The sequence below is a fragment of the Epinephelus lanceolatus genome, chromosome 16 (assembly GCF_041903045.1).
Source record: "Epinephelus lanceolatus isolate andai-2023 chromosome 16, ASM4190304v1, whole genome shotgun sequence".
Taxonomy (NCBI): domain Eukaryota; kingdom Metazoa; phylum Chordata; class Actinopteri; order Perciformes; family Serranidae; genus Epinephelus; species Epinephelus lanceolatus.
The window spans coordinates 37,693,496-37,721,439 of NC_135749.1; the positions used below are offsets into that span (position 1 = coordinate 37,693,496).

A 27,944-nucleotide genomic window follows, 5' to 3' on the forward strand; every position below is an offset into this window, starting at 1 on the left:
CTTGGACTTCTGGACGGCGGCTGCCTGAAGTTGTCGGAATTGCATCTCTGTCATTCTCACCCACAACGCAGGCCACCAGTGACAGTCCAATAATAAGCTGTGAAAATGACCTGACCCAGCGGTGAATAAAACCTTGCGACCCAGGACCGACTGTGGGCACCTCAGTGACATGAAACAAACATCCCCCTTATTCCGCGGTCTCACGCCATCTACTGAGCCTTTGAGGAAGTGCAGACCAGATTTTACTGTGCATGTGCAATCCCCCCATGTTTCACCTGGAGTTATGCGCGTGCACCACAATACGCTCATACGGCGAGTTTGCACACGTTTTCAAAAAGAAGTGCAACACCGCTGCAGCTGCAAAAGAGAGGGAGATGGCGTGGGAGAACATTGCTGCTCGGGTCAGTGCGTAAGTTTAAATGTAGTCCTTTGCAATCACAATAATATTACAGGGGAAAACTGCTTGAATGGTAGCCTATTAATTTATTTTAATATTACAGGGGAAAACTGCTTGAATGGTAGCCTATTAATTTATTTCATTTAGGTGCAATCCCGCGGGGGAGAAGCGCACTTGGCAGCAGCTTAGGATGAAGTATAAAAACATTGTTCACAGGTAAGACCTCGGCATAATCTCATGGGGGTACCTCATTTAGATCATGTTTTACATTGTAAAGTAAATATTAAGTGGCTGTTTGACTGTGCAGTTGTTTTATCCCCAACATAATGCTGTTTTCACACACATAAATGTCTTCTCATCTATATCATGTTCTGTTAAATAATTAAGCCTATTTAAACTAACACAGACTTCTACTCAGCCAACAGAAAGAAGGCAGATGCCTGTAAAACGAGCAAACTTTTCTGACCGCCCTGCATACAGTTGCCTTACTCAAGTGCTCAGCATCTCCGACATTGTACAAAAAACTTCCATTTGCAAAGAAACACAGCGCATTTTTATACAGTCTATGAGCGCAACACACAATATCTGCTGGGATGTGAGAGCATGACTACGATTGGTAATGTTGCAAATGTAAGGACGGATTAGGTTGTGTATGTAGATGATGGACTGTGACGTGAAACGGTACCGCTCAAAAAGATAATTGTCTGGAAATGCTAGAACATCTATGCGCGGTCTGATAACCATCTCCCGACGAATATTTAATTCTCTGCGCAGTAATGCTGCACCTTCATCCACGGGATCGTTATCTAAAGGACATGCCATGTTAGTGAAAAAAGTCGCCACCTACTGTGCCTAATGGACCTCTAATATACTGACTCTGATTTTTTTTGAAATGACAGACGGAAGAACTAGGCTAAGCCAAAACTCGCCTGCTGACTGAATGAATGAGGAAATCAAATGGAGTGTGTGGCTCTGAAAGAGGGCGGAGACTGAGAGAAACTCGAGGTTCCTCGGTTCATTGAGAAAACCTGGTCCTGACCAGGTTAGGTTCACAGAGTCTGTTACTACGGTAACTGACCGAGAGCTTAAGTTACCTCTCTCTCTGAAACAGGCTAGAGTTACCCCTCTTTCTCTGGTTTGAGTTACCTCCCTTTTTGAAACGGAAAACTCAGAGTTTCCCTCATTTCAGGGTTAACAGACACTGAGTTTTCACTAAACCTGCTTTGTGAAACGGACCCCAGGTCATTATCAGTTATCAGTATCAGCTGAAAAAAAATCCAGATTGTGCATCCCTATTCTTTCTTCTATCTTTGGGCTGCTAAATGTGAAAATTTAATCATTTCTTTCCTGGCTCAGGACAAATCTACACACACGGTTTCATACAAATCTGCAAATAACTGTTTGAGTTATTTTGCTGACAGACCAAGACATAGCAAAAACGGAAGTAGTGGAGGTAATGAAAATTATGTCAAAAAATTCAAAATGTGCATAATACATGTAAATTAATGGAAATGGATGAAATGCAAGTAGTATGAACTATTAATACACAACAACAACTAGCGGCAAGGAAGGAGACAAAGAATGGCTGATATGATCATATCAGGCATTAACCAGGTGTTTTACAATGAAATCTAACTATATTTTATTTCTCTTCCCTTAATTTCTAAATTTGAAATTATAAATTGTCTCACTGTCATTTAACAATGATTTAGGCTGAGGTCACCTATGAAAGGTTTTAGAGACAGTGGCTCGAGGGGGGCTGAGGCAGTCGACTTTGGGGTTAGTGGCTGCAGGTGTGCACATGAATGAAAAATGTCGCCCCGTGCTACTTGCAGGTCCTGGGGTGTCCTCGTCCTCACCATGAACCTCATAGTGAGTTCTTGGACTGAGGTCCAATGAGCTGAAAACACCAGATGCACCAGGAAACAAGGCCACATTTGTGTCGTCAGTCATGTATAGACTACGAGTTGAGATCTGTCAAGAAATTCATAAATCAATTTATAATAAATAAATGTTTATTTCTGACCCTTTCTTAATGAATATTCTTCAGTGACTACTGGGGAAACTTTTCCAAATACCAGCTCTCTAAATGACGATACTATTGTATGCTATAAGGGGAGGATGACATAAGAATGAATCATGGAATTAAATTGTCTCTAATTAATTTATAATCCAAAAGATTATGTGAGGTGGTGGGAGAGGGCTGTACACTTCATGGCTCCAGTCAGAGAAAAGTGTTTTCAGTGACATTTTAGCTCTTTACTACATGTCTGTGACTTGCTGCTGATAGCAGCATTAACTAAAGCAAGCACAATACAACTGTTGCAGTCATCACATTAACTGTCTGTTCAGTACACACGGCAGGGTAAGCTAGCCAGTTAGCTTATCACTATCATTATCATTATATTATTGTTAGCCTCAGAGAGCGACAGCCTGCTTAAGAGCTATAGCTAGTAGTTGGCTATACCTTGACAAATTTAATTTAATTTTTTTTTTAATACCAGAACAGAAAATCCAACTGCCAAAATATACACAGACCCTGGTTAATGGCAATTCCTTATTTTCTTTTAAATTTTAAGATGAAAAACAGTAATGTTTTTTTTTTCACTTTAAACCAAAAACAAAAAACGCAGTCAAGTGGTCTATTTGTTTTTGTTGCTAAATGAAAAAATGAAATGCCCATTTTGGTTTTTACAAATTCCTTTTTGCTATTTCTCATTTCTTAAAAGTTATTTATTACACATTCACTAGCCTCTTTTACACTGCCAGACTTTCTGCAAATGTTGGGCCGTTTTGCCTGCAAGCTGTGAGCGTTTAGACACACAAAGCCGGATTGGCGAGTTGATCCGAGGTGCCCAATTTTCCGCCTCGTAGGGTAGTCATATTGGCGGAACCCTTTTAGTTTAAACAGACTGAGGCGGCCTTCCGTAATGGGAGGGGCTGTTGAAGACTTGTGGGAGGCTCTGTTGATGACGCCGCACGTGCGAGCCACTGCCGGTAGATAAACAGGAAACAGCTGATAGCAGGAATTAGTGAGCAGCTAGTAACAAGAGGGAAACGCAAACCTGACAGACTCTGTAAAGATGAGCAACTGGGGAGACAAAGAATTGCGCTTCCTCCTTGTCCTCGCAAATGAAGAGGCCATTAACCGTCAGATGACGGGGACGGTGAAGGACGGGCCAACTTACAAGAGAATCGCAGAAGGACTGACTAGCTGCGGCTTCCCTCCCACTGTTTACGTCACAAGCTGAGCTACACGTTTTGTTACTTGCTCACGCCCCCCATTGCCCTGAAAAAGGTGCATTCTGTATAAAAAAGAAAGTAGGTAGGCAGCATTTTGCAGCACTTCCCGATTTTTTTTTTTTATACTGCCTGTTACGACTGTTGTCGTAATTTCTTTTGTTTGTGTGTGTTTTCCTGCAGGTATTCTCTGTACGTGTTCTCTGTGTGCTGTATTTTCTGTGTGCAAATAGGTGTGTGCCACAGCCCGGCGGTGATTGGGGAATTGGATCTTTGCTCATTCCTGATCGGCTGCCGCCAAGGGCGTTCGGGTTTTTAAAGGACCAAGATGGCAGTTGCTTCGAGCTAGCAGGCAGACCTCACCTTCCTCCTCTCCCAACCGGCCACACACACTGTTGTATCGTAGGCTATTGTAATGAAACAGCCTTTTGTATATATTGTAAAGTAGGGGTGGACTGCCAGTTTTGTTGCTTACCCTTTTTTCTCCTGTTTATTTAATTAGGGAGGTAAGATTTTTGTCATTTGTTTCTTATTATTTGGTTAGGTTATTTACTTACTCCCTGGATAGAATTGTTTTGTTAGTTATTTTGGCCTTAGTCCACCCTGAAGTTATTATTTCACTCACTTCTGTTGTCCCATTTATTGTAATAAATTAATATTTGATCGTTAAACACATTTGTATCCTTGTGGCCTACTTGGGACTTGGGGAAGATGGGGGCCTTTCATGTTGTGTCCCAGACACCCCTAGACTGGGCATAACACTGCCAATGCTGAAAAAAGACTGATTGGGCTTTCCTGCAAATTTGCACAATTCCTGTGTAAAAAGGGCTTATATCGGTCTGTGTATCATCCAATCATTCAATTATTCCATTCAGTCTAGCAAACGAAAAACGAAAAAACGAGTCAATATTTTGTTTTTCTGTTTTTCTGTATAACCAAAAAATGGAAGATTGGTGTTTGTTTTCCTATTTTCAGCTCAAAACAGAAAATAAAATAAACAAGGAAATGAAAACAAAATAATAAATCTAATTTACAACAACATCTGGACCAACTACATGCTAATAGAGCCAGCTAACGTCGCAGGAAACTCAGCAGGCACAGGCGCTGAGATGGAGATGGACGCATCCTTTGTGCTATTCAAGGCCGCCAGGAGGGTCACGTTGAGAGAGAAAGACATGACGGTAGAAAAGATTGCTAAAATATTTCAGGTAATATGCGGTAGTCATCAAACATTGCTTAACGTTTACAAACAATAATATGTCTCTTTCCCAAAGATATGTAGCTAGTTAACTCATGCTAGTTTGTTAGCATTAAGTTTTGCATTTACAGAATGTGTGACACTGGCTGAACTCTAAAGACAGCTAGTTGCCAGGCACATGTTAATCCATAAGTTACTAATCTGTTGGAGTTATGTAAAGTTATGGGATACGAACAGCCTTTCATCCTGCCCCTTAACCCCACTCAACCGAGTTTATTAGGTCCATCAAGATAAATCTAATTCGGTCTAATGTGACAGTCCTGCTATAATTCATACCTTCATGAAAGTTATTATGTTCAGTTTGTGTTGAAACTGTTTTACAGAGGTGAACAGGGAAAAGGCATGGGAGCGCACAGACTTGCGTTTTAGAGAGGTGTTGATATGGTCGTTTTTGAAGTTGCAGTTAATGGTGCTGTTGAACTGTATTGTGTTGTACTGACAGGTATTTCTAGTATTTTGCGCACCCTCTTTATATCAATGAGACTAGGTTCAATGACAGAAACACCTCTCTGTATAATGTAATACAGTTCATTATCACCACCATTTACATTTAACCAGTCATGAGTTATTGCAAGACTGTTGTATTGGATCATGTTAGTTTTAGCTAGGTGAACCTAATAAACTGGCTGCAGATTGTAGTGCTGTACCTATATCTATAAGAGTATTACGGATACAGTAAATTCCATTACCCAGATTTTGCTGATTTAAAAAAACCTTACTGTCCTTTAGGTAACCAGCCAGAGTCTGTACCCTACTGGTGATAACAATGTGGCAATGTTCCCCAAGAGTGGATGACCACTTTAGTTCACTCGACCTCAGGGATAAGGCCCATTACGAGGTACACGGGGCCAAGGCTGCACCAGATGTAAGTGGTAACGTCACTGCCTTGGGGCCCCCTCCTACTCCTTCCTCAAACAGCCAGTTTCACTTCTCCAGGTTGGCTAGCTCAGCAAGTCCCTCACTGCCACCCAGGGCCCAATCCCTGAAATATTTTACAAGGTGAGCTAATTTTCTTTTTAAATTTCCATGTCCTTGTCAACAGAAAGAAATGTTTTATGTGCACTTCTCTATGTTCATCATTATGAATGACCCTAAATGTAATTTTTCTGAATTCCAGGATTGTCAGCCTGGGAAAGTTACAGAGTGGAAAGCTTGTGAACAGCAGAATGGTGGTTATAAGATTTACTGAGCAGGAGGTCAGTGTCCCATCTATGATTGAAAAAACAAAAGATGCCGTAGGAAGCAACGAACCACTCATCCTGACAGATCACAATGCATTGGAAATTTTTGACTCAGAAGGAACAAGAGCTGCTTCATTTGAGCAACTTTATTTACCTTGTCAGTTTACAGTTTAAGTAAACATAGTCCTGTGTCTTAAAGATTTATTGTATTTACACAGAACATTTATGTTGCTTCACAATCAGGTTGCAAATATATTGTGGGCTTTGAATTTCTGCATCGACATTTATAAAGTCCCACATTTCAAACTGCAGCCATAAACAATGTCAAACTTTTACTGTCATTTCAGATAAAACTAAATTAATTTGCATTCATGTCAGTCTCAAGAATTAGTTCTTATTTATACATTATACATTTTTTGCACTCATTTAGGCTCCTTTTACTGGAAGCAGAATTCTCAAAAAATCATGGCTGTACCAGAGGCTGACTTTCAAGCTGTGCAACAAAAGAGGCGGAGAATCTCGTCAGTTGGACTACCAGTGGCTTGTAACACCTCCTCACTTTTTCCTCCTACCAAGAGTCATCGTAAAACGCTAAGCATGGCCTCTAATAAAGAGCAAAGCTGGCCTGACACAATATGTTGAAAGCAACTAAATGAATGCTATGTTCCTCAGTGAGTCCAAACACCGCCATGGTTGAGTCTTTCCTGCTATTATTATTATTACTTAGTTTAATATGTTTGGACATTGCTTGTGGTGTTCCCCAGGGGTCAGTTTTGGGACCTAAACTATTTATCCTTTATATAAATGACATTTGTAAAGTATCCAAACTAGTTTACTAGGCTGCTCTCAGAGTTCCTCCAATTCGGCATTCCCCTCCATGTACCCCAACTGAGCACAGGTAGCCTGTCATCATTTTGCGACCATAAGTAGATCCAGTCTGTTAAAAACACACACACACTCTCATGATATGTCACTTCATTCATAAACATATCATTAATTATAGACATGTATGGCTCGAGTGAGGCCATTAGAACGTGAGATTTTAGTGGTCTGCTGGGACTGAACCATACCATGGAACTTTCGGTAGCCTCCACTTTTGGCGCTCAGACCGGTCTGTTGCATCTTTCACCATGGTAACTGTCGCTGAGGATCATGGGTAGGCTAATGTAGCCTTCATGCACGTATGCGCAAAACGTGCTCACGCAGCACAAAGACACCGTGAGAAATGGGAAAATCAATAACCGTAAATTAGGTTTATTATTTAATTTTGGTTTCCCAGTTTATTATTTGTTCTGTTTTGAGCTGAAAATAGGAAAACAAACACCAATCTTCCATTTTTTGGTTATACAGAAAAACAGAAAAACAAAATATTGACTAGTTTTTTTCATTTTTCGTTTGCTAGATTGAATGGAATAATTGAATGATCGGATGATACACAGACCTATGTCATATGACATTATGAATGCAGATTACAGTATTAAGTAGGCCTGTGTAATGTGTTAGCGAGGTTATTATAGGCCTCTCTTTCTAAAAAAAGTCGTCTAATTCCTGGTGAAGTTTATTAAGTTTAATGTTATCATTAACAACCATGGTCTCATTTCAGTGATGCATTAACTTTTTTGGGGGGATAGTAGATAAAAACAAAACTCCCTCCAGTCTTTTTGTTTGTTCAGTTTGTTGTTTTATATATCTTTGCAGTCTTCCTCTTTCAACTGTCCTGGCAGACAGTGAAGAGTCTGAACAATTTAAAAACAAGATTTGACCTCAGAATGACAGAAAGTCATCAGTAAACAGAAGAGGTGACTGTGCGGACAAGGACATAGGTATTATGGACATAGGAGTATTATCCTCCCGGACAGAATTATTACCAACTCACATTGTCTTTCTTTCTTTTCTTTCCCATAAGAAAGAAAGCGCTTAAACTGAGCTGCTGCCGTTGTTTCATCTTAAACCTCTGTCGCATGCAGGCCGCTGTGTCCCGACTGGGTGGGACAAATGCGCCTGTCTCTAATATTGGAGGGGACACGTCCCCTCCATCCCCTCCAGTTCCTACGCCCTTGTGTGCGGACGTCTCACAGATCTTCCTCTTTCCACTCTTCAGTCTTAGTCTGACAGTCTGAAGAGGAGCACCAACTTCTCATTTCCCATATCAGTTCATGTAGAACGAGCCGGAGCATCATTCGGAGTCTGAGGTCAAACATCTGGCTGGTGAGTAGCTGCTCAGATCCAGATTATTCAAAGAAATAAAAAGATTTAATCAGTAAATACAGCTAGATAAATCAGCACAGCACTCTGAAAGGTTTAACTTTGACAGACGGCAGAAATATGATGCAGCGTTTAAACCCTCTTCATAGAGACGAACATAAAATCCTTCTTAAGTTCCCTGTAACTACTTTCAAACTAGTGATTTACAGGTTGCACCATTAAAACCTGAGACATGTCTCAGTAAATAAAGACTTCAATGATGTGTAAATCTGTCACTCAGAAACAAACCAATAAACAACTGGACTGTGACTGTCAAAGAAATAAACTGTATGAGGACACTATATATATATACTGGCCTGTACTGTATATATATATATATATATATATATATATATATATATATACAGTACAGGCCAAAAGTTTGGACACACCTTCTCATTCAATGCGTTTTCTTTATTTTCATGACTATTTACATTGTAGATTCTCACTGAAGGCATCAAAACTATGAATGAACACATGTGGAGTTATGTACTTAACAAAAAAAGGTGAAATAACTGAAAACATGTTTTATATTCTAGTTTCTTCAAAATAGCCACCCTTTGCTCTGATTACTGCTTTGCACACTCTTGGCATTCTCTCCATGAGCTTCAAGAGGTAGTCACCTGAAATGGTTTCCACTTCACAGGTGTGCCTTATCAGGGTTAATCAGTGGAATTTCTTGCTTTATCAATGGGGTTGGGACCATCAGTTGTGTTGTGCAGAAGTCAGGTTAATACACAGCCGACAGCCCTATTGGACAACTGTTAAAATTCATATTATGGCAAGAACCAATCAGCTAACTAAAGAAAAACGAGTGGCCATCATTACTTTAAGAAATGAAGGTCAGTCAGTCCGGAAAATTGCAAAAACTTTAAATGTGTCCCCAAGTGGAGTTGCAAAAACCATCAAGCGCTACAACGAAACTGGCACACATGAGGACCGACCCAGGAAAGGAAGACCAAGAGTCACCTCTGCTTCTGAGGATAAGTTCATCCGAGTCACCAGCCTCAGAAATGGCAAGTTAACAGCAGCTCAGATCAGAGACCAGATGAATGCCACACAGAGTTCTAGCAGCAGACCCATCTCTACAACAACTGTTAAGAGGAGACTGCGCGAATCAGGCCTTCATGGTCAAATAGTTGCTAGGAAACCACTGCTAAGGAGAGGCAACAAGCAGAAGAGATTTGTTTGGGCCAAGAAACACAAGGAATGGACATTAGACCAGTGGAAATCTGTGCTTTGGTCTGATGAGTCCAAATTTGAGATCTTTGGTTCCAACCGCCGTGTCTTTGTGAGACGCAGAAAAGGTGAACGGATGGATTCCACATGCCTGGTTCCCACTGTGAAGCATGGAGGAGGAGGTGTGATGGTGTGGGGGTGTTTTGCTGGTGACACTGTTGGGGATTTATTCAAAATTGAAGGCACACTGAACCAGCATGGCTACCACAGCATCCTGCAGCGACATGCCATCCCATCCGGTTTGCGTTTAGTTGGACGATCATTTATTTTTCAACAGGACAATGACCCCAAACACACCTCCAGGCTGTGTAAGGGCTATTTGACCAAGAAGGAGAGTGATGGAGTGCTGCGGCAGATGACCTGGCCTCCACAGTCACCGGACCTGAACCCAATCGAGATGGTTTGGGGTGAGCTGGACCGCAGAGTGAAGGCAAAGGGGCCAACAAGTGCTAAACACCTCTGGGAACTCCTTCAAGACTGTTGGAAAACCATTTCAGGTGACTACCTCTTGAAGCTCATGGAGAGAATGCCAAGAGTGTGCAAAGCAGTAATCAGAGCAAAGGGTGGCTGTTTTGAAGAAACTAGAATATAAAACATGTTTTCAGTTATTTCACCTTTTTTTGTTAAGTACATAACTCCACATGTGTTCATTCATAGTTTTGATGCCTTCAGTGAGAATCTACAATGTAAATAGTCATGAAAATAAAGAAAACGCATTGAATGAGAAGGTGTGTCCAAACTTTTGGCCTGTACTGTATATACATATATATATTTATACAACAGTTAGCTCCGACCGAGTAATTTGATTGGACGAGAGGCATTCCATGAATGCTGATACAGAGTACAACATCAGTGGGACATGTAACAGTGAAATCACTCCGCTCACAGGTGTTATAAATATAAATACAACCGTTAATTAACCAACTGTCACACTCACAGGGATGGGCAATATTTCTGTTACTTGAATTTAAAATACATATTTCAATTACATTTGAGTATTTTGTAATTTGTATTATGTATAAGGCCAATAAAAAGCAAATGTAATTTGTAACAAAATACTTTTGAGTGGAGTAATTTTGTATTTAAAATACTCAAAATACTTTCTTCACAAATCAAAAAACAAAAATAATAGGCTACACATTCTTATAATAATAATATTGGATGTAACAATATTTTTTTACTTTAATTTTTTTTTATCTATATGTGTTTTTTAAAGTTGGGCCATTCAATGTGCCCTTCAATGACCTAGTGGTTCGTTTTACTGGACTGCGCATAACACAGAAAATTGTATGTTGTTGTGGTTGATGCTTGGGACGAGTATACTACAAATGAATGCCTCACGTGGGATCAATAAAGTTGTCTGAATCTAAATCTGAATCAATAAATAATATTTTAGGGTAGCCTACACCAAATTGTGAGGAAACAAGGGCAAATTTGCAATAGCTGCGACCAAATTTGCTACTGTCACGCCATTAATGGATGAATCATGGTTGTTCTTTCTGGCATAGTTACTTGTAGTCTCTAATTGCAGCACATAAATTTTGAGCATTTTTGGTCAAGGACTTTTTGAGTTATTCACAAAAAGATTTGAATCGGTTAGTATAGCACCACCCATGGACAAATCATGGGTATTCTTTCTGGTATAGTTACTCATGGTCTCTAGTTGTAGTATGCAAATTCTGAGCATTTTTGGTCAAGGACTTTTGAGTTATTCATGAAAAGCTTTGTGGACCGACCGACCATCCGACCAACCAACCGATCAACTGAGTGACCTATAGAGCTGTGGGTCGCTGCTAAAAAGAAAAAGAAAAAGAAAAAAAGCATTTTCTGTATTTGAAAATACAAAATACATGTATTTTATTTTGATACATTTTCTGGCACCAGTATTTTGTATTTTATTTTGATACATTTATTGGAGCGGTATTTTGTATAATATATATAAAATACATTTTGATGTATTTTTGCCCATCTCTGCACACTAGCTACATTGACACAAACTGACACTATAGCGTTACACCAAGAAGATGGATATTTTCCCCCAAATTACATTTGAATTAAATTATGAATGGTCGTCAGGAGAGGACAAGGAAAAGGAAAGTTTAGCCTCACAGAGCTGTTTGACTGCAGACTGTTGTTTTCTTTCATTCTCTCTCTCAGTTTTGAAGATCAACATGTCAGTGATGGGAAGTTGGCCTCTGTTCTTTCTACAGAGCTTCCTCATCTTACTTCCGTCTGTCCTGCTTCCTTTTAACCCCTTGCTGGCTTTCTCACTAAAAAACTGCACTGCTGACAACAATGTGACTTGGGTAGAATGCGCAGATCGTGACCTCACTGGGGTTCCTGATGACATTCTCATAACTGTAGTAACTCTAGATCTCAACTTCAATCACATCTCAAAGATAAACAGGACAGATTTCAGCCGTTTTTCAAAGCTTGGGTATTTAAAAATTGCAAATAACTTGATTTCACATGTAGATGATGGAGCTTTTGCAGAGGTGGAGTTAATAGAGCTTGACATGGGTTCAAACAACCTCATAAACCTGACGAACTATATGTTTCAGGGCCTGTGGAAGTTAATTTTTTTGTCAGTGGAGAAAAACCATATCACATACATCTCCCCTCTGGCCTTTCAGTCCCTGATCAGCTTACAGACATTACAGCTGACATATAACAACCTACATCAAATAACCGACATTGTGCCCATCTTACAACTACCAAACTTGAATGATCTGCTCGCTGATTTTAACAGTCTCACTTCCTTTCAGTCAGATGACCTGCCTTTTAATAAATCAAACCTCAGGGCACTGTGGCTATGTAGTGATTCAATGAAAAAGTTCAGCATTACAAGAGACGTTTTTCCCCATCTTCAGTCTATCCATTTAAATGCTAACACTGGCTTTGAGTGGGATGTACCAGACCCAATGTTTCTGAGGAGCCTGACTACTTTGGAGTTATCTGTATCTGACAATAGTTGTGAGATGTACCAAGTGATGCTGAAGAGTGCCGAGTCAGTGCGGGAACTGTCACTCCTCTTTTGGCACCATGACCGAGAAAGAGATCTGGTAGACATCGCCTGCCAAATGACTGCTCTGACAAGTCTTCATTTGAGTGGAATTAGCTTTGTCAGTATAAACAAGACATTTCTTCAATCTTGCACTGAAATTACTGAGCTTGATTTATCATATAATTATTTGGAAGAGCTGTCCGAGTTTTCCCTCGGATCAATAAAACAGCTCAGACGCCTGGACTTAGTGAGAAACTCCCTGTCTAGAGTGCCACAGGGTGTCAGAGGCCTCTCCACACTTGAAATCCTAGATCTGAGTGTGAATTTCATCAGTGAGTTAGACTGCTCTGACTTTCAAAATTTGACAAAACTAGTAGAACTCAATCTCAGCCAAAATCGCATTTCAACACTCAAGGGATGTGTTTTTCAAGATCTGAATGATTTGAAAGTCCTGAACGTTGCAGAAAATGGAGTTCATTTACTTGTTGATTTCTTCAAATTGAATATACAGAAACTAGAAGTTTTGGATTTGAACATGAATACTTTGATGCAGCTCAAAACAGATGACTTTAAGAATATGTCTTCCCTCAGGTCTCTGTATTTAGAATCAGATACATTTTACGTTGCCCATAAGGGGGCTTTTGAAGGACTGGACAATCTTCAAAATCTTTCAGTTACACCATTTTTTGGTGAAATGGATTACATTACAAAGGTTTTTACAGGACTGCAACACCTAGAAAACCTCAAAATACATCTCACGTCTTCATATGACAGCAAGAGTTCTCGTCAAAAAAATGAGACACATTTACCCATTTTCCCATTACCTTTCTTGAAGAGTCTACTGATACAAAATTATGATTGGTATCATGAAATCTCACCTGATTTTCTGACAGGTCTGAATTCTTTAGATTACTTTGGAGCGGAGAAATTATTTACAGAGTCACCTCACCCAGACACATTCAAATACACTCCCCTCCTGACAAGTCTTCACATATTTCAAAGTGATCTGCAAGTCTTAAACCCTGAAGTGCTTCAGCCAATCCTCAACCTGCAGGCTCTCGACCTTTCCAAAAACAAGCTCAGATCTCTGGATTTTCTAGCCCAGGTCAACCTCTCTGCACTCAGAGTGTTGACAGTTAGAGACAATGAATTGACCGTGATCAACGACATGGTCTTTCAGTCTCTCCCTGCACTGACATACCTGGACCTGACTGGTAACCCTTTCACTTGTAACTGCTCTAACACTGGCTTTATCCAATGGGTGAAGAACAACAACCAAACACAGGTTGTTAATGCCTACCAGTACACTTGTACCTTTCCTGTGGCTAAACAAGGAACAAAGTTGCTGGACTTTGACGTCCAGTCCTGTTGGATGGACGTTAGCTTCCTCTGCTTCATTTCTAGCTTTTGCCTGACGCTGATGACTCTCCTCACATCCTTCATCTACCACTTTCTGAGGTGGCAGCTAGCCTACACCTACTACCTCTTCCTGGCCTTCCTCTACGACAGCAGGAAGAGGAAGAAGGGCGCTCCTCATCACTACGATGCTTTCATCTCCTACAACGTTCATGACGAGGACTGGGTTTACAGAGAGATGCTTCCAGTGCTGGAGGGAGAGCAGGGCTGGAGACTCTGTCTGCACCACAGAGACTTCCAACCAGGTAAACACTTGACTGTGCATGTCTGTCTTTTTGTATGCATAGCATAATTCATCAAATAGAGTTGAATCTGCCAATTTTTGAAACATGCCGAAAAAAACCCCAACAATTTGACAAGTAAGCCCACTCTACACAGTAACTATTAAGGTGTATGAAGGTAAGAAATAGGGATGACAGTGGTTAACCATAATCAGTTAATTGCCAAGCACATTTTTGACTGGTTACACATGATTAATTTTTCTGCTCTTGAGTTTAGTAGTAGTACTAGTATTATGGTAGGGTTGGGTAGGAGCTAGCTAGCATCACCACTAATTCAGTGATTACTGCTGTCCTTTTTTTTTTTTTTTTTGATATTTTTTTGGGCGTTTTTGCCTTTAATTGATAGGACAGCTGAGTGTGAAGGGGGGAGAGAGAGAGAGGGAAACCCGGACCTCGAACCCGGGCCGCTGCGGCAACAGCCTTGTACATGGTGCTCTATCCACTAAGTCTCCGATGCCCCGTTAATATTGTCCTTACCCATAGTGTGGAAACATTGTGTCCACCTTCCAGCCTACCCCTGTCACCCTGGTAAATAAGCTTAACTTTAGGATGCAAACCTCTTTAGTACCTCCATCGTTGAAAGTTAGGGTTAGAATCACAAAAAGTCAGAAGGAGTAATGGACGTGTTCAGATATGACTTTCAGTTGGCCAATTCTGCAAACATCAGACTATCCAGAAAGAGGAGGCGTGGGATTGTCTCAGCAGGTAAGATGAACTGCCTAACATGCTGCCAAGGTTCTGTAAAAAAAGGTGTCAGTCAACTGTTGAACCTCAGATTCAGAAAGATGAATGAGGTTTCCATCTTGGTCGTAGAATGTTGAAGCAGCTCTTTATTCTTGCCAGTCTGGAAGGGTTATGGGAGTTTGCTAATCAGTCAGTGTTTTGTGGACTTGGAGAGGGCTTATTTCTCTCCTAGGTATCTTGTGGGGGGACAATGCAAGAATGGGGTACCTTTGCGCATAGACACAAAAGAAACTAGTTCGTGCAAAGTATTGTCCGAACACTTTTAAGGATTTGTGAGCAACCTTAACAAGTTTACATTTGCACAATGGACTTGAATCACTAATTGAGGGATCCTAAGTCCTGCCCTCCTTAAAGGGCCAGTGTGTAAAATGGGTTGAAAACAGTGACATCAGTGGTCAAATTCTAGATTGCAGGGCTCACTCGCTCACCCCTCCCGTCGGGTAAATGACGGTGGCCTCGTAGGGACAAAAAGCATTGCGCAGACACGAGTTTTTCAGGAGTAGGTCTATCTAGCGACGAGGTAAATGTTTATTTAGAAATCTAAACCATGTTACGATATTGTAATGAATCCCTCACAAGCAGGAGACCAGAGTAGCGTTCGGGAAAAAGGCCAGTTTATTTGAGCACTCCAAAAACTCCAGTAACACTCCAGGGGGTAAAAGACTCCGTCCCAAACTCTGACTCTTCTGGCGAAACACACACACTTCATACACACATACTCGTTTACAATACCTAGCGGGGACCCCCTCCCCTCTCTGCTCCGCCAATCTCCAGCCCGCACACTGACTGACAGCATAGCCTGTAAACAGAGCTCAGCTGTTTTTTTAGCCTAGCAATATCTCTGGACTATAGTAGCTGCAATGGACGACTTTGAACGCGATTTTGAAGAGTTTCTTGTAGCGGACACAGACCCAGAGCCATACCTGTTTGAGCCGGAGTACACAGATGAGAGCCGGAGTACACTGAGCGGGCGAGAAAAGAGGCTGAATCCTCCGCTCCCATTTTGCTGCACATTATGGGATTCGGTGCTACCATTGTTGGGGAGATATATCATCAGGAGGAAAAGCGCCACAGAGAGTGCATCACAAGGAGTGAAGTTGCGTCTTCTTTTCCTCGCAAATGACGGTTCGGGTTCATTCTCTCCTGTTGTGTGGCAAGTGTGGTCCATTCGCAAACTTTATAACTAAAAAAACTTTTCACTACTCTCCGTCGACGAACTACTAACACTCTCTGCTGTTTCCTCCTCCTTCTTCCTTCCTTCCGCTGTCTTCGTTGGTTTATTTATACACGCGAAACGCGTTCTCTGGCTGGCTGGATTGTCTGCTCGGGCTGCCTTACATACATGGCGGCGCAAGATGGCGACCTCTCTAAAACAAGGCCCTTGCTATATATATACATATATAAAAGCATAATTAAAAGGCTACGAAAACCAAACAAATTTAATTTTATAGCGATTATACACTTATATAAACATATTAATGGGTAGAATATTCAGATTCAGATTCAGATTTGACAATAAACCATGCCAAATATTACACACTGGCCCTTTAATTAGGGACCGAGCCCGAAGGCAGAAGTTGCCGAAGTTGTTTTTGCTGCATTTATTATTCTTTCTCCCGCCGCCTCTTTGAGCTGGAATTTGACCCCCTAAACACGCTCAAAAACTCACCAAAATTGTCACGCATGTCAGACCTGGCGAAAAATTTTAGAAAATCATGACATTAACCCCTAAAGTGCCAAAATGGGCTCTCTAGTGCCGCCTAGGCGCACTAAAATGGCCGCTGCAGCCCGTAGGAATGTCGTAGAAACATCAAACCAAAACTGGCATGTAGGGATGTCCTGATCCAGCTTTTTCCACTTCCGATCCGATACCAATATTACAGCCTTGAGTTTTGGCCGATACGATCCGATCCAAGTGCGTATTATACATATTCACTTATTTTGTTGTCATTCATGTTAGAAAATGTTTGATCAAGCGATATTACTCTAACAAGAACAACTACTTAATCGGGTTAGTTAGAATGATCCACAACAGCTGGTATGAGAAACTGACTCGTTTATTGTTAACAGGGTTAAATAAACAAACTTTAAACTTGAACATTAACTCGTACTCGTACTCATCGTACTCGTACTCGTCGTCCTCCGCTTATCCGGGTCCGGGTCGCGGGGGCAGCAACCTCAGCAAAGAAGCCCAGACAGTCCTTTCCCCAGCCACTTCCGTCAGCTCTTCCACGGGAACCCCGAGGCGTTCCCAGGCCAGCCGGGTGATGTAGTCCCTCCAGCGTGTCCTGGGGCGACCCCGAGGTCTCCTCCTGGTTGGACATGCCCGAAACACCTCCCAACCCTCCTGGATGTCCGAGCTCCTCACCCTATCTCTAAGGCTGAGCCCAGGCACCCTGCGGAGGAAACTCATTTCGGCCGCTTGTACTCGCGATCTTGTTCTTTCAGTCACTACCCAGAGCTCGTGACCATAGTGAGGGTTGGAACGTAGATCGACCGGTAAATCGAGAGCTTCGCTTTCTGGCTAAGCTCCCTCTTCACCACAACTGACTGGTTAAGCGCTTGCATCACTGCTGACGCCGCCCCAATCCGCCTGTCAGTCTCCCGCTACATCCTACCCTCACTCGTGAACAAGATCCCGAGATACTTAAACTCCTCCACCTGAGGAAGGACCTCCCCCCCGACCTGGAGTGGGCAATCCACCCTTTTCCGGCTGAGGACCATGTCCTCAGACTTGGAGGTGCTGATTCTCATCCCAGCCGCTTCACACTCGGCTGCAAAGCGTCCCAGCAAGGAGGTCACTGTTCGATGGAGCTAGGAGGACCACGTCATCCGCAAAAAGCAGGGATGAGATCCTCCCATCACCGAAACAGACACCCTCCACCACTCAGCTGCGCCTAGAAATTCTGTCCATAAAAGTTATGAACAGAACCGGTGACAAAGGGCAGCCCTGGTGGAGTCCAACCCTCACCGGGAACAGGTCCGACTTACTGCCAGCCACGCGAACCAGACTCATGCTCCTTCGGTACAGGGACTGGATGGCCCTTAGCAAGGGGCCACCAACCCCATACTCCCGGAGCACCCCCCACAGGATGCCCCTGGGGACACGGTCATAAGCCTTCTCTCCAAATCCACAAAACACATGTGGACTGGTTGGGCAAACTCCCATGCCCCCTCCAGCACCCTGGCGAGGGCAAAGAGCTGGTCCACGGTTCCGCGTCCAGGACGAAAACCACATTGCTCCTCCTCAATCTGAGGTTCAACTATCGACCGGACCCTCTTCTCCAGCACCCTGGAGTAGACCTTACCGGGTAGGCTGAGGAGTGTGATCCCCCTGTAGTTGGAACACACCCTCTGGTCCCCTTTCTTGAAAATGGGGACCACCACCCCTGTCTGCCACTCCAGAGGCACTGCCCCGATGTCCATGCAATGTTGCAGAGGCGTGTCAGCCAGGACAGCCCTACAACATCTAGAGCCTTGAGATATCCAGGACGAATCTCATCCACCCTCGGGGCTCCGCCGCCTCGGAGTTGTTTCACTACCTTGGCAACTTCTGCCCCAGAAATTGGATGACCCGCCCCCGAGACCCCCGACTCTGTTTCCTCACTGGAAAACGTATTGGTGGGATTGAGGAGCTCCTCAAAGTATTCCTTCCACCACCTGACAATGTCCCCAGTTGACGTCAGCAGCTCCCCGTCCCCACTGTAAACAGTGTGAGCAAGTTGCCGCCTTCCCCCCCTGAGGCGCCGGACGGTTTGCCAGAACCTCTTTGGAGCTGATCGATAGTCTTCCTCCATGGCCTCACCAAACTCCTCCCACGCCCGAGTTTTTGCCTCCACGACTGCTGCCACTGCGCTCCGCTTGGCCCGCCGGTACCCATCAGCTGCTTCCAGAGACCCACAGGCCAACCATGCCCTGTAGGCCTCCTTCTTCAGCCTAACAGCTCCCCTCACCTCTGGTGTCCACCAGCGGGTTCGGGGATTACCGCCGCGACTGGCCCCAGAGGCCTTGTGGCCACAGCTCGCAACCGCCGCCTCGACAATGGCAGAGCGGAACAAGGCCCATTCAGACTCAATGTCCCCCTCTGCCCTCGGGACGCGGTCGAAGCTCTCCCGGAGGTGGGAGTTGAAGATCATCTGGACATGTTCTTCTGCCAGGCGTTCCCAGCAGACCCTCACTGTTCATTTGGGCCTGCCAGGTCTGCGCGGCGTCTTCCCCCGCCATCTGATCCAACTCACCACCAGGTGGTTATCAGTTGACAGCTCTGCTCCTCTCTACACCCGAGTGTCCAGAACATATGGCCGCAGGTCAAATGATACGACTACAAAGTCAATCATTGACCTGCGACCTAGGCTGTCCTGGTGCCACGTGCACCGATGGACATCCTTATGTTTGAACATGGTGTTAGTTATGGCCAAACTGCGACCCGCACAGAAGTCCAATAACTGAACACCACTTGGGTCTCGGGTTCCAGAGCCGGAACTATGTGTTGAGGTGAGGCCGACTATATCTAGCCGGTAGCGCTCAACCTCTTCCACAAGCTCCGGCTCCTTCCCCGCCAGAGAGGTGACATTCCATGTCCCAAGAGCCAACTTCTGTAGCCGAGGATTGGACTGCCAAGGCCCCCGCCTTGGTCTGCTGCCCAATCCACATAGCACCGAACCCTTCTGGATCCCTCTGCGGGTGGTGGGCCTGCAGGGAGACGAACCCATGTAGCCGGTTCGGGCTGGGCCCGGCCGGACCCCATGGGCGAAGGCCTGGCCACCAGGCGCTCGCCCATGGGCCCCAACCCCAGGCCTGGTTCCAGGGTGGGGCCCCGGTAACCCTCCGGGCCAGGTACACGAATCCTTGTTTTTATCCATCATGAAGGGTCTTTTGAACCGTTCTTCGTCTGATCCTTCGCCCTGAACCAATCTGCCATGGGAAACCCTACCAGGGGCAAAATGCCCCCGACAGCATAGCTCCTAGGGTCATTAGGGCACTCAAACTCCTCCACCACGATAAGGTGATGGTTCTCGGAGGAGCTGAACATTAACTAGCTATATTTTTTATTTAATGTTATTATTTTATTTGAACATTAACATTAAATAAAAAATATAGCTGGTTTGCTTTGGCTGCTTTGGCCCCTTAATAAATAAAAGTAAATCAACACAAGAAATCTTTAAAATGTCTAACATTGAAATTAAAATAGTAGCAAGACTCCACACACTTGTGCTTTGCCCCCCTAATAAATAAAAAAAAGATTAACACCACAAGACATTGTTGACATTTAACAAACAATGCACCCTTTCCTTTTCAGTTATTTTTGTAGTGTCAGTGCCAGCCTGGTGCTGCTGTTTCCTGGGACCAACAGAAGGGCCAAAAAACCACACACAATATTGTACAACTGTTTAAACAAGCAATAGTCCATCCATGGCTCCAGTTTCACTAATTGTGCCCAAAACAATGCCATCAGTACTCTTTACTTATACAGTAGGAGTGTAAACCAAATAAAAATATCACTCTCACAAAACCAGAACAGAAAACAAATAGTCAGTTAAAGGGAAATTTTGGTTTATTTCAACTCGTCTCCTATTGTCCTAAATTTGTTTCAAGTCACTAGTGACAAAGAAATAATAGTTAGCATGTTAGCCGTTAGCCTAGATACAGCCGTAGCGTCAGACCTGTTAAAACTTAATTGAATGGGCATCCTTTCAAGTGCAAAGTTAGTCCACTAAACAAGCTTTGTCTCCACAAAGACCGCCTCATATCGTTAGGATAAATGTCAGAGACCATAGAAAACGACATGTAAACGTGCTGTCTTACCTTACCAGTGTGGTGCCATGTTTGTTGTTTACCATTTAGCCAAGGCTGCAACCGGTCCCATTCCTTGCAACAGAGGTATTCCTGTTCTGTGGGCAATGGGGTACAGCATTCACAGGTAACGTTACACCACCAATCTCCAGAGCTAAAGCCTTCCAGCAGCCATTCCTCCTCTGTCGTCCTCTACCTGTTGCGCCTCTCTCCCTCTCTCCTCCTCCGTTCTTCAATTTCATGAAGCTCTTCGTCAGTGTATTCTGGCTCAAATAAATAAGGGCTCGTGTTCGTCTCATCAAGACCTACAAATCACACGCTGACACCCCTGACCTAAATCCAACAGGAAGTGAGCTATTTGCCCTTTCAAATTAAGATTTCGCCTCAAAACAGCTCTTCCTAAAAAATCAACTCCTCCTACACCATTTATCGTATCGGCTTCAAACTCGCACACATGACAGATCAACTCGTGCTAATCAGATCTTCTGTATAACTTTTTCATTACTCGAACAGTTTGGATTTTATGGGCTCCTTAAGGTGACATGTCACAAAACGTCCTGACGACCTTCGAAAGCTGTCCCATAGGAAATGAATGGCAGCAGGGGGAGAAAGGGACCAATCTTAGGGCTTTGTCTAGCCTTTACAGCGTCTCCATACTTTGTGCTACAGACTCCATTCCAACTCTCAAATGTTGCCACAGGTCTAATCTATTCACTCATGTTTTCATCTTTTTCATATCTTTTACCGTTTTTAATCTGTGCCTCTCAAAGTACCATCAGCAGATGTGGAGAAATTGTCAGTTTATAATGGGTGTGTATTGCACGGAATGCTGTGAGCTAGAGTGGAGAGGGCTCTAAAAATCGGCTAAAACTTTTGTCTTTAACTGGCTGCCATGGCCACAATTTTCACTGTACATACACAATTTATACCAAAAATGTAGGAAAATTTGTCCTGGTCACAGATATGTTGACATGGAATCTCTCACACGTACACATTTTTGCTGAGTGGCTCCAAAGCGAAGGGAGCACTGATTTTTTTTCTCATTCACTCCCATGTAAATTGAGAGGAGAAATTTCTGGAAAACAGCTGAGGTGCAACACATTTTAAACTCGCTCCCCTGACCACATTTTTGACTCTAGAAATATAAAACATGACACATGCGTTCACGAGAAGTTTATCTCTCTTACCATCACTTTATTTTCATTATTGGACCAATGGTTTGGGAATCAGAAGAACTTGTTCGAGGAGTTCAAACCCTTTATAAACAGCCTTTGCTGATCTGCTCTCTCATGAGCTCTCTGTGTGCCCCTCAGGTGCAGGCAAGTCATTAATCGCCATGACAACAGCTGCACACACAGACACAGCCACACATATAAAGGAACGTTAGCTGTAATCTTATTTGACAAATTATTACTCATAGCTTCATGAAAAATTCAGCAACCAAACTATCCGTCCTTTTCCAAATCTCTTTAACATTACCACGGAAATATGGACAAAGCAAACCTGATGTTGGTGATCTGACAGTAGGCTAACTCCTCATGATGTAGTTATACATTAGCTAGCATTTTGGTAACTTAAGATATGACTATGTACAATGTCATTTCTCCATAAAGATTGTGACAGCCACATCTTTTAACCATATTACAAGACTGTACTTTTTGTCAACATAGGCAAGCCTAGTACAAAACATATCTAAGTATAACAGGATAGGGGAAAGCTGACAGAGGTTCTGCCGAAGTTTACTCACTGTTATTGGTGCACAGAGTGATAAGAGGCAGGACTTACTGTACGTTCACACCAAAAGCTGCCAGTGCTGCAAAGGTGACAGGTCTTATTCATTTTCAATGGACATGTAACGACTAGAGGCGTTTTGAGCTGCAAAAGCAATGAGCCAAATTATTATTTGGCGAATTGCGCTACAAATGAAAGTTGAAAACTGGTTAACTTTATGCAAATTAGCTATGACGCGTTTGAGCTGCAAATGACCAGCAACCAATTGGAATGTAGATGTCCATCGCTTGTGTGGAACCCAGGGAACATCCTTGGAAACTTATAGTTCCTACCACACATTTGTTCCTACTTCAGAACAAGCAGCAAGCTGTCAAACTGATCTACAGTACAGGCCAAAAGTTTGGACACACCTTCTCATTCAATGCGTTTTCTTTATTTTCATGACTATTTACATTGTAGATTCTCACTGAAGGCATCAAAACTATGAATGAACACATGTGGAGTTATGTACTTAACAAAAAAAGGTGAAATAACTGAAAACATGTTTTATATTCTAGTTTCTTCAAAATAGCCACCCTTTGCTCTGATTACTGCTTTGCACACTCTTGGCATTCTCTCCATGAGCTTCAAGAGGTAGTCACCTGAAATGGTTTCCACTTCACAGGTGTGCCTTATCAGGGTTAATTAGTGGAATTTCTTGCTTTATCAATGGGGTTGGGACCATCAGTTGTGTTGTGCAGAAGTCAGGTTAATACACAGCCGACAGCCCTATTGGACAACTGTTAAAATTCATATTATGGCAAGAACCAATCAGCTAACTAAAGAAAAATGAGTGGCCATCATTACTTTAAGAAATGAAGGTCAGTCAGTCCGGAAAATTGCAAAAACTTTAAATGTGTCCCCAAGTGGAGTCGCAAAAACCATCAAGCGCTACAACGAAACTGGCACACATGAGGACCGACCCAGGAAAGGAAGACCAAGAGTCACCTCTGCTTCTGAGGATAAGTTCATCCGAGTCACCAGCCTCAGAAATGGCAAGTTAACAGCAGCTCAGATCAGAGACCAGATGAATGCCACACAGAGTTCTAGCAGCAGACTCATCTCTAGAACAACTGTTAAGAGGAGACTGCGCGAATCAGGCCTTCATGGTCAAATAGTTGCTAGGAAACCACTGCTAAGGAGAGGCAACAAGCAGAAGAGATTTGTTTGGGCCAAGAAACACAAGGAATGGACATTAGACCAGTGGAAATCTGTGCTTTGGTCTGAGGAGTCCAAATTTGAGATCTTTGGTTCCAACCGCTGTGTCTTTGTGAGACGCAGAAAAGGTGAATGGATGGATTCCACATGCCTGGTTCCCACTGTGAAGCATGGAGGAGGAGGTATGATGGTGTGGGGGTGTTTTGCTGGTGACACTGTTGGGGATTTATTCAAAATTGAAGGCACACTGAACCAGCATGGCTACCACAGCATCCTGCAGCGACATGCCATCCCATCCGGTTTGCGTTTAGTTGGATGATCATTTATTTTTCAACAGGACAATGACCCCAAACACACCTCCAGGCTGTGTAAGGGCTATTTGACCAAGAAGGAGAGTGATGGAGTGCTGCGGCAGATGACCTGGCCTCCACAGTCACCGGACCTGAACCCAATCGAGATGGTTTGGGGTGAGCTGGACCGCAGAGTGAAGGCAAAGGGGCCAACAAGTGCTAAACACCTCTGGGAACTCCTTCAAGACTGTTGGAAAACCATTTCAGGTGACTACCTCTTGAAGCTCATGGAGAGAATGCCAAGAGTGTGCAAAGCAGTAATCAGAGCAAAGGGTGGCTATTTTGAAGAAACTAGAATATAAAACATGTTTTCAGTTATTTCACCTTTTTTTGTTAAGTACATAACTCCACATGTGTTCATTCATAGTTTTGATGCCTTCAGTGAGAATCTACAATGTAAATAGTCATGAAAATAAAGAAAACGCATTGAATGAGAAGGTGTGTCCAAACTTTTGGCCTGTACTGTATGTTCAACCTGAAGTAGCGCTGGAACCTTTCCCCATCCAACCGCAGCTCCCACACCAGCCGATGATATTCCCCGTGCTGGCCCTGGAGGATATCGTGAACCCAGACCCGACAGTGGCTACATCCACGCAGGTACCAAACGGCAGCACAAATTACAAGAGTGTCTTCTTCCATGTTGAATCGATACACAAGTGTGGACAATGGCACATATACAATTTCTTTGTGCTCTGGAACACTTGTTATTGGCGGGGAATGCAATGTCTGTGTTGTGCTACGGCCTATTGAAATGCTGGAATTTGTTATTTACGTGACAACGCCTGAACGCAACACAGGCTGTGCGTGTTTAATGTTTAATGTCAGACCTATTTAGACTTTTAATTCTCTTTTCATTGTCCAAACATGAAAGTTTCTGTACTCAGGCAAATGCACGAAGTCACATTTCTGTGCTCCAGCCAGTAACCTGCTTTATAAAATAAATAAAGAAGCATAATCAAATGTTCAGAATTTGATGTCATGAGTGACTTGAGCTGCTTTCGCTGCCACACATATTTTACCAGCGGCGTTGCTAGAGTGAATTCAGCTATTTTGCAGCTCTGGCAGCATTTGGTGTGAACGTACAATTAGGAAGAGTTAATTCCAGAGGGCCTCAAGCACCCCAGAAATCTCCTACTAAAATGTTTGGTATACTTCAAACAGCCTAGTGTACAATGTGATGTCGGAACACATCTGAAGGCAAAAACCTGTGTCTCTTCCTGAATGTCCTCCTTCAATATCACTTGTCAGTTAGGTCCTAACAACTACCAAAATGGTGCCAAACTTCAGGCTTTTCATCAGAAGCCTGTGAGTGACATCACTGTGACCATGTTGTTCTTCTTCCATGTGGATTTCCTGCAGTTTGTCTGAAATGTCTCCACAGGTAAACCCATCATAGACAACATAACAGACGCCATTTACGGCAGCAGGAAGACCATCTGTGTGATCACCCGGCGCTACCTGCAGAGCGAATGGTGCTCTAGAGAGATCCAGATGGCCAGGTGGGGACGCGCACATCTATCAGCACCTGCTGCTCTTATCTCACCAACCCACTCACTATAAAGTCATCGAAATCCGGTGCTCGGCAGTAACATGGGGTGTCAGACACTAATGAAAAAAAAACTGTCCTTTGACGTCAGCATGATACGCGGCTGGTCGCCATTATAGTTTATGAAAGATATGAACGAACGAATGAAAGATAAGGCAGCGAAAGTCTGTGTTGGGCGGGCGGGAGGGGTGGTTGATGGGTCCAACAAACACTGACTATCACCCAGGAGAGCGGTGTTCATGTCCTGTAAGATTCTAAAGCCAAACCTTGTTCTTTTTTCTAAACCCAACCATGTGCATTAGTTGGAGGGAAAAAAAAGGTCAATTTGCGGTGTTGTACCAGCGTAGTGTGTTTATTTTGAAGGAGAATGTATGTAAAATGTACATTTCCTGTGAAAACCGAAGTGTAGTTTGAAAGAAAACAATGCAAGCAACAGGCATAAATTGACACGGCACCCTAGAACATCAACATCCAATACACCCAGGGTATCTTTCACGTCGTATCTGGACGTGGAAGGTCCATGACCAAACGTTGATATTTGACGAGGTTTGATTAAGAATGTGTTGATCTCGCAGCCTCATAAACTGGTTCAGTCCTCGGATTTGTCCTCACCGTCTGTCCTGTGCATGTTGTTGCAGCTTCCGTCTGTTTGACGAGCAGAAGGACGTGTTGATCCTGCTGTTCCTGGAGGAGATCCCGGCCTATCAGCTGTCTCCATACCACCGCATGAGGAAGCTGGTGAAGAGGCACACCTACCTGAGCTGGCCGCAGGCCAGCCAACACACAGGAGTCTTCTGGCAGAACGTATGGAGAGCTCTGGAGACAGGGGAAGCTCCCATCGAGACCAACAACCTGCTGACTGGATGCTGAGAATATCACTGGACCACAGTCCCAACAGAGAGCGTCTGTGGAGCCTCACAGAACTCATTTTCCTCTTCAGGAACTGAAACACACAACATTTATCTGTAGTCTTTTGTTCTGCTTTTGCTTCCTCCATCTACTGCCACTTTAGGAGCAAGTTCCTCCTTACCCGAAATTTCAGGAAATGATACAAAACCAAGTCTGGGTATCCTCAGGGGGGAAAGGCTGTAACTCTGGTAATTAATAATGCAGGACATGTGTTAGAAATTGTTGTTTTAATTTACAGACAATATTCTGATTCAGAAAATCTGACTTGTGTTTGACTTATGTTCTCCATCTGTAAGTTCTAGCACAGTGTTGAGGAGTACATTCTTTTCAAATTAAATCTCCCAGTAACCTTTAGGTATTTTTAAAACCATGTTTCCATTAGTGAAATATTTTCACTCAGTAGCAGGGCATCATCATATTTTACTAAAGCTTCGGAATTTCCGCTGTTAGTCCTGTTGTACAGCATGTCTTAAAAATGTCATACCTGCACTTGCAATTGAAATCTTTGAGTTCAAGAAAATTAAAATGTTTTAACGTGCTGATTTTTTTTTAGATCTTTTTAAACACTGTTAAACTCAATAAAATGTGAATTGTTTACTTGTGAGATGGACAAGAGTTACAGTACACTGAAGACTTAAAGCTCCCGTGTGTATTTAGGAGGATATACTGGCAGAAATTAAGTCTATTTTCTTTAGTGTATAATCACCTGAAAATAAGAATCATTGTGTTTTTGTTACCATGGAATGAGCTGTTTACATCTGCATAGGGAACAGGTCCTTGTCTGCAGAGACTGCCATGTTGCACCACCACGTTTCTACAGTAGCCCACAATGGACTAACCAAACACTGGCTCTAGACAGGGACATTTGTGTTTTTGCATCACCGACTATAGGTAGAAGCCCCTCCACCATAAAAGCTTGAGAAAAACAGATTGTCATGAAACTGTTTTACTGGTTTAAATCACCTGATTTGTTTAAGATGAAGAGACCGCTGTGGATAATTCAGCTCCTGGTAAAAACCTCCTGAACAATGACCACTGAAGGAATTCTAACCAGGAGAAGTTTCAGGTTTTATTCTGCAATCTTCACCACTGGACGCCACTAAATCCCCCTAAATCTGGCACACTGAATCTTTAAAGCGATTACGTGTTGTTTGAAGCACTTAAAGGGTTTGAAGTGTTTGAGTGTAAGCACTGAGTTGTCAGTTTAAGTGTAATGTTGTGTTCACACCAAATGCAAAGTGAATTTTCAGTTTGTGTTACTCCCATACGGCTGCGGGAGTTTTTTTGGAGTTGATGCAACTAGCAAATATTTGCACTAACAGCCAACAGTTGTGCCAATTAAGTGGGGAAGGAATGGAGCTATATTGGGGCCAAATGTTTTGTACTTCAAAAAATTTAATTTGAAACTGAAAAT

General features: G+C 43.0%; 1 protein-coding gene across 2 annotated transcripts; it reads left to right on the plus strand.

Annotated features, from left to right (window-relative positions):
• The first annotated feature begins 8,175 nt into the window (after positions 1-8,175).
• On the plus strand, positions 8,176-27,779 carry LOC117263715 (toll-like receptor 13). Of its 2 annotated transcripts, XM_033637322.2 has the most exons (4): positions 8,176-8,284; positions 11,717-14,224; positions 25,457-25,574; positions 26,260-27,779. In XM_033637322.2, exons 2-4 carry the CDS (start codon positions 11,731-11,733, stop codon positions 26,489-26,491), a joined length of 2,844 nt encoding a protein of 947 aa, XP_033493213.2. In that variant the 5' UTR covers positions 8,176-8,284; positions 11,717-11,730; the 3' UTR covers positions 26,492-27,779. The 2 variants fall into 2 exon arrangements, with proteins under 2 accessions (XP_033493213.2, XP_033493214.1); XM_033637323.2 differs by lacking the exons at positions 8,176-8,284; positions 11,717-14,224 and having other exon boundaries at positions 24,497-25,574.
• Positions 27,780-27,944: the final 165 nt, after the last annotated feature.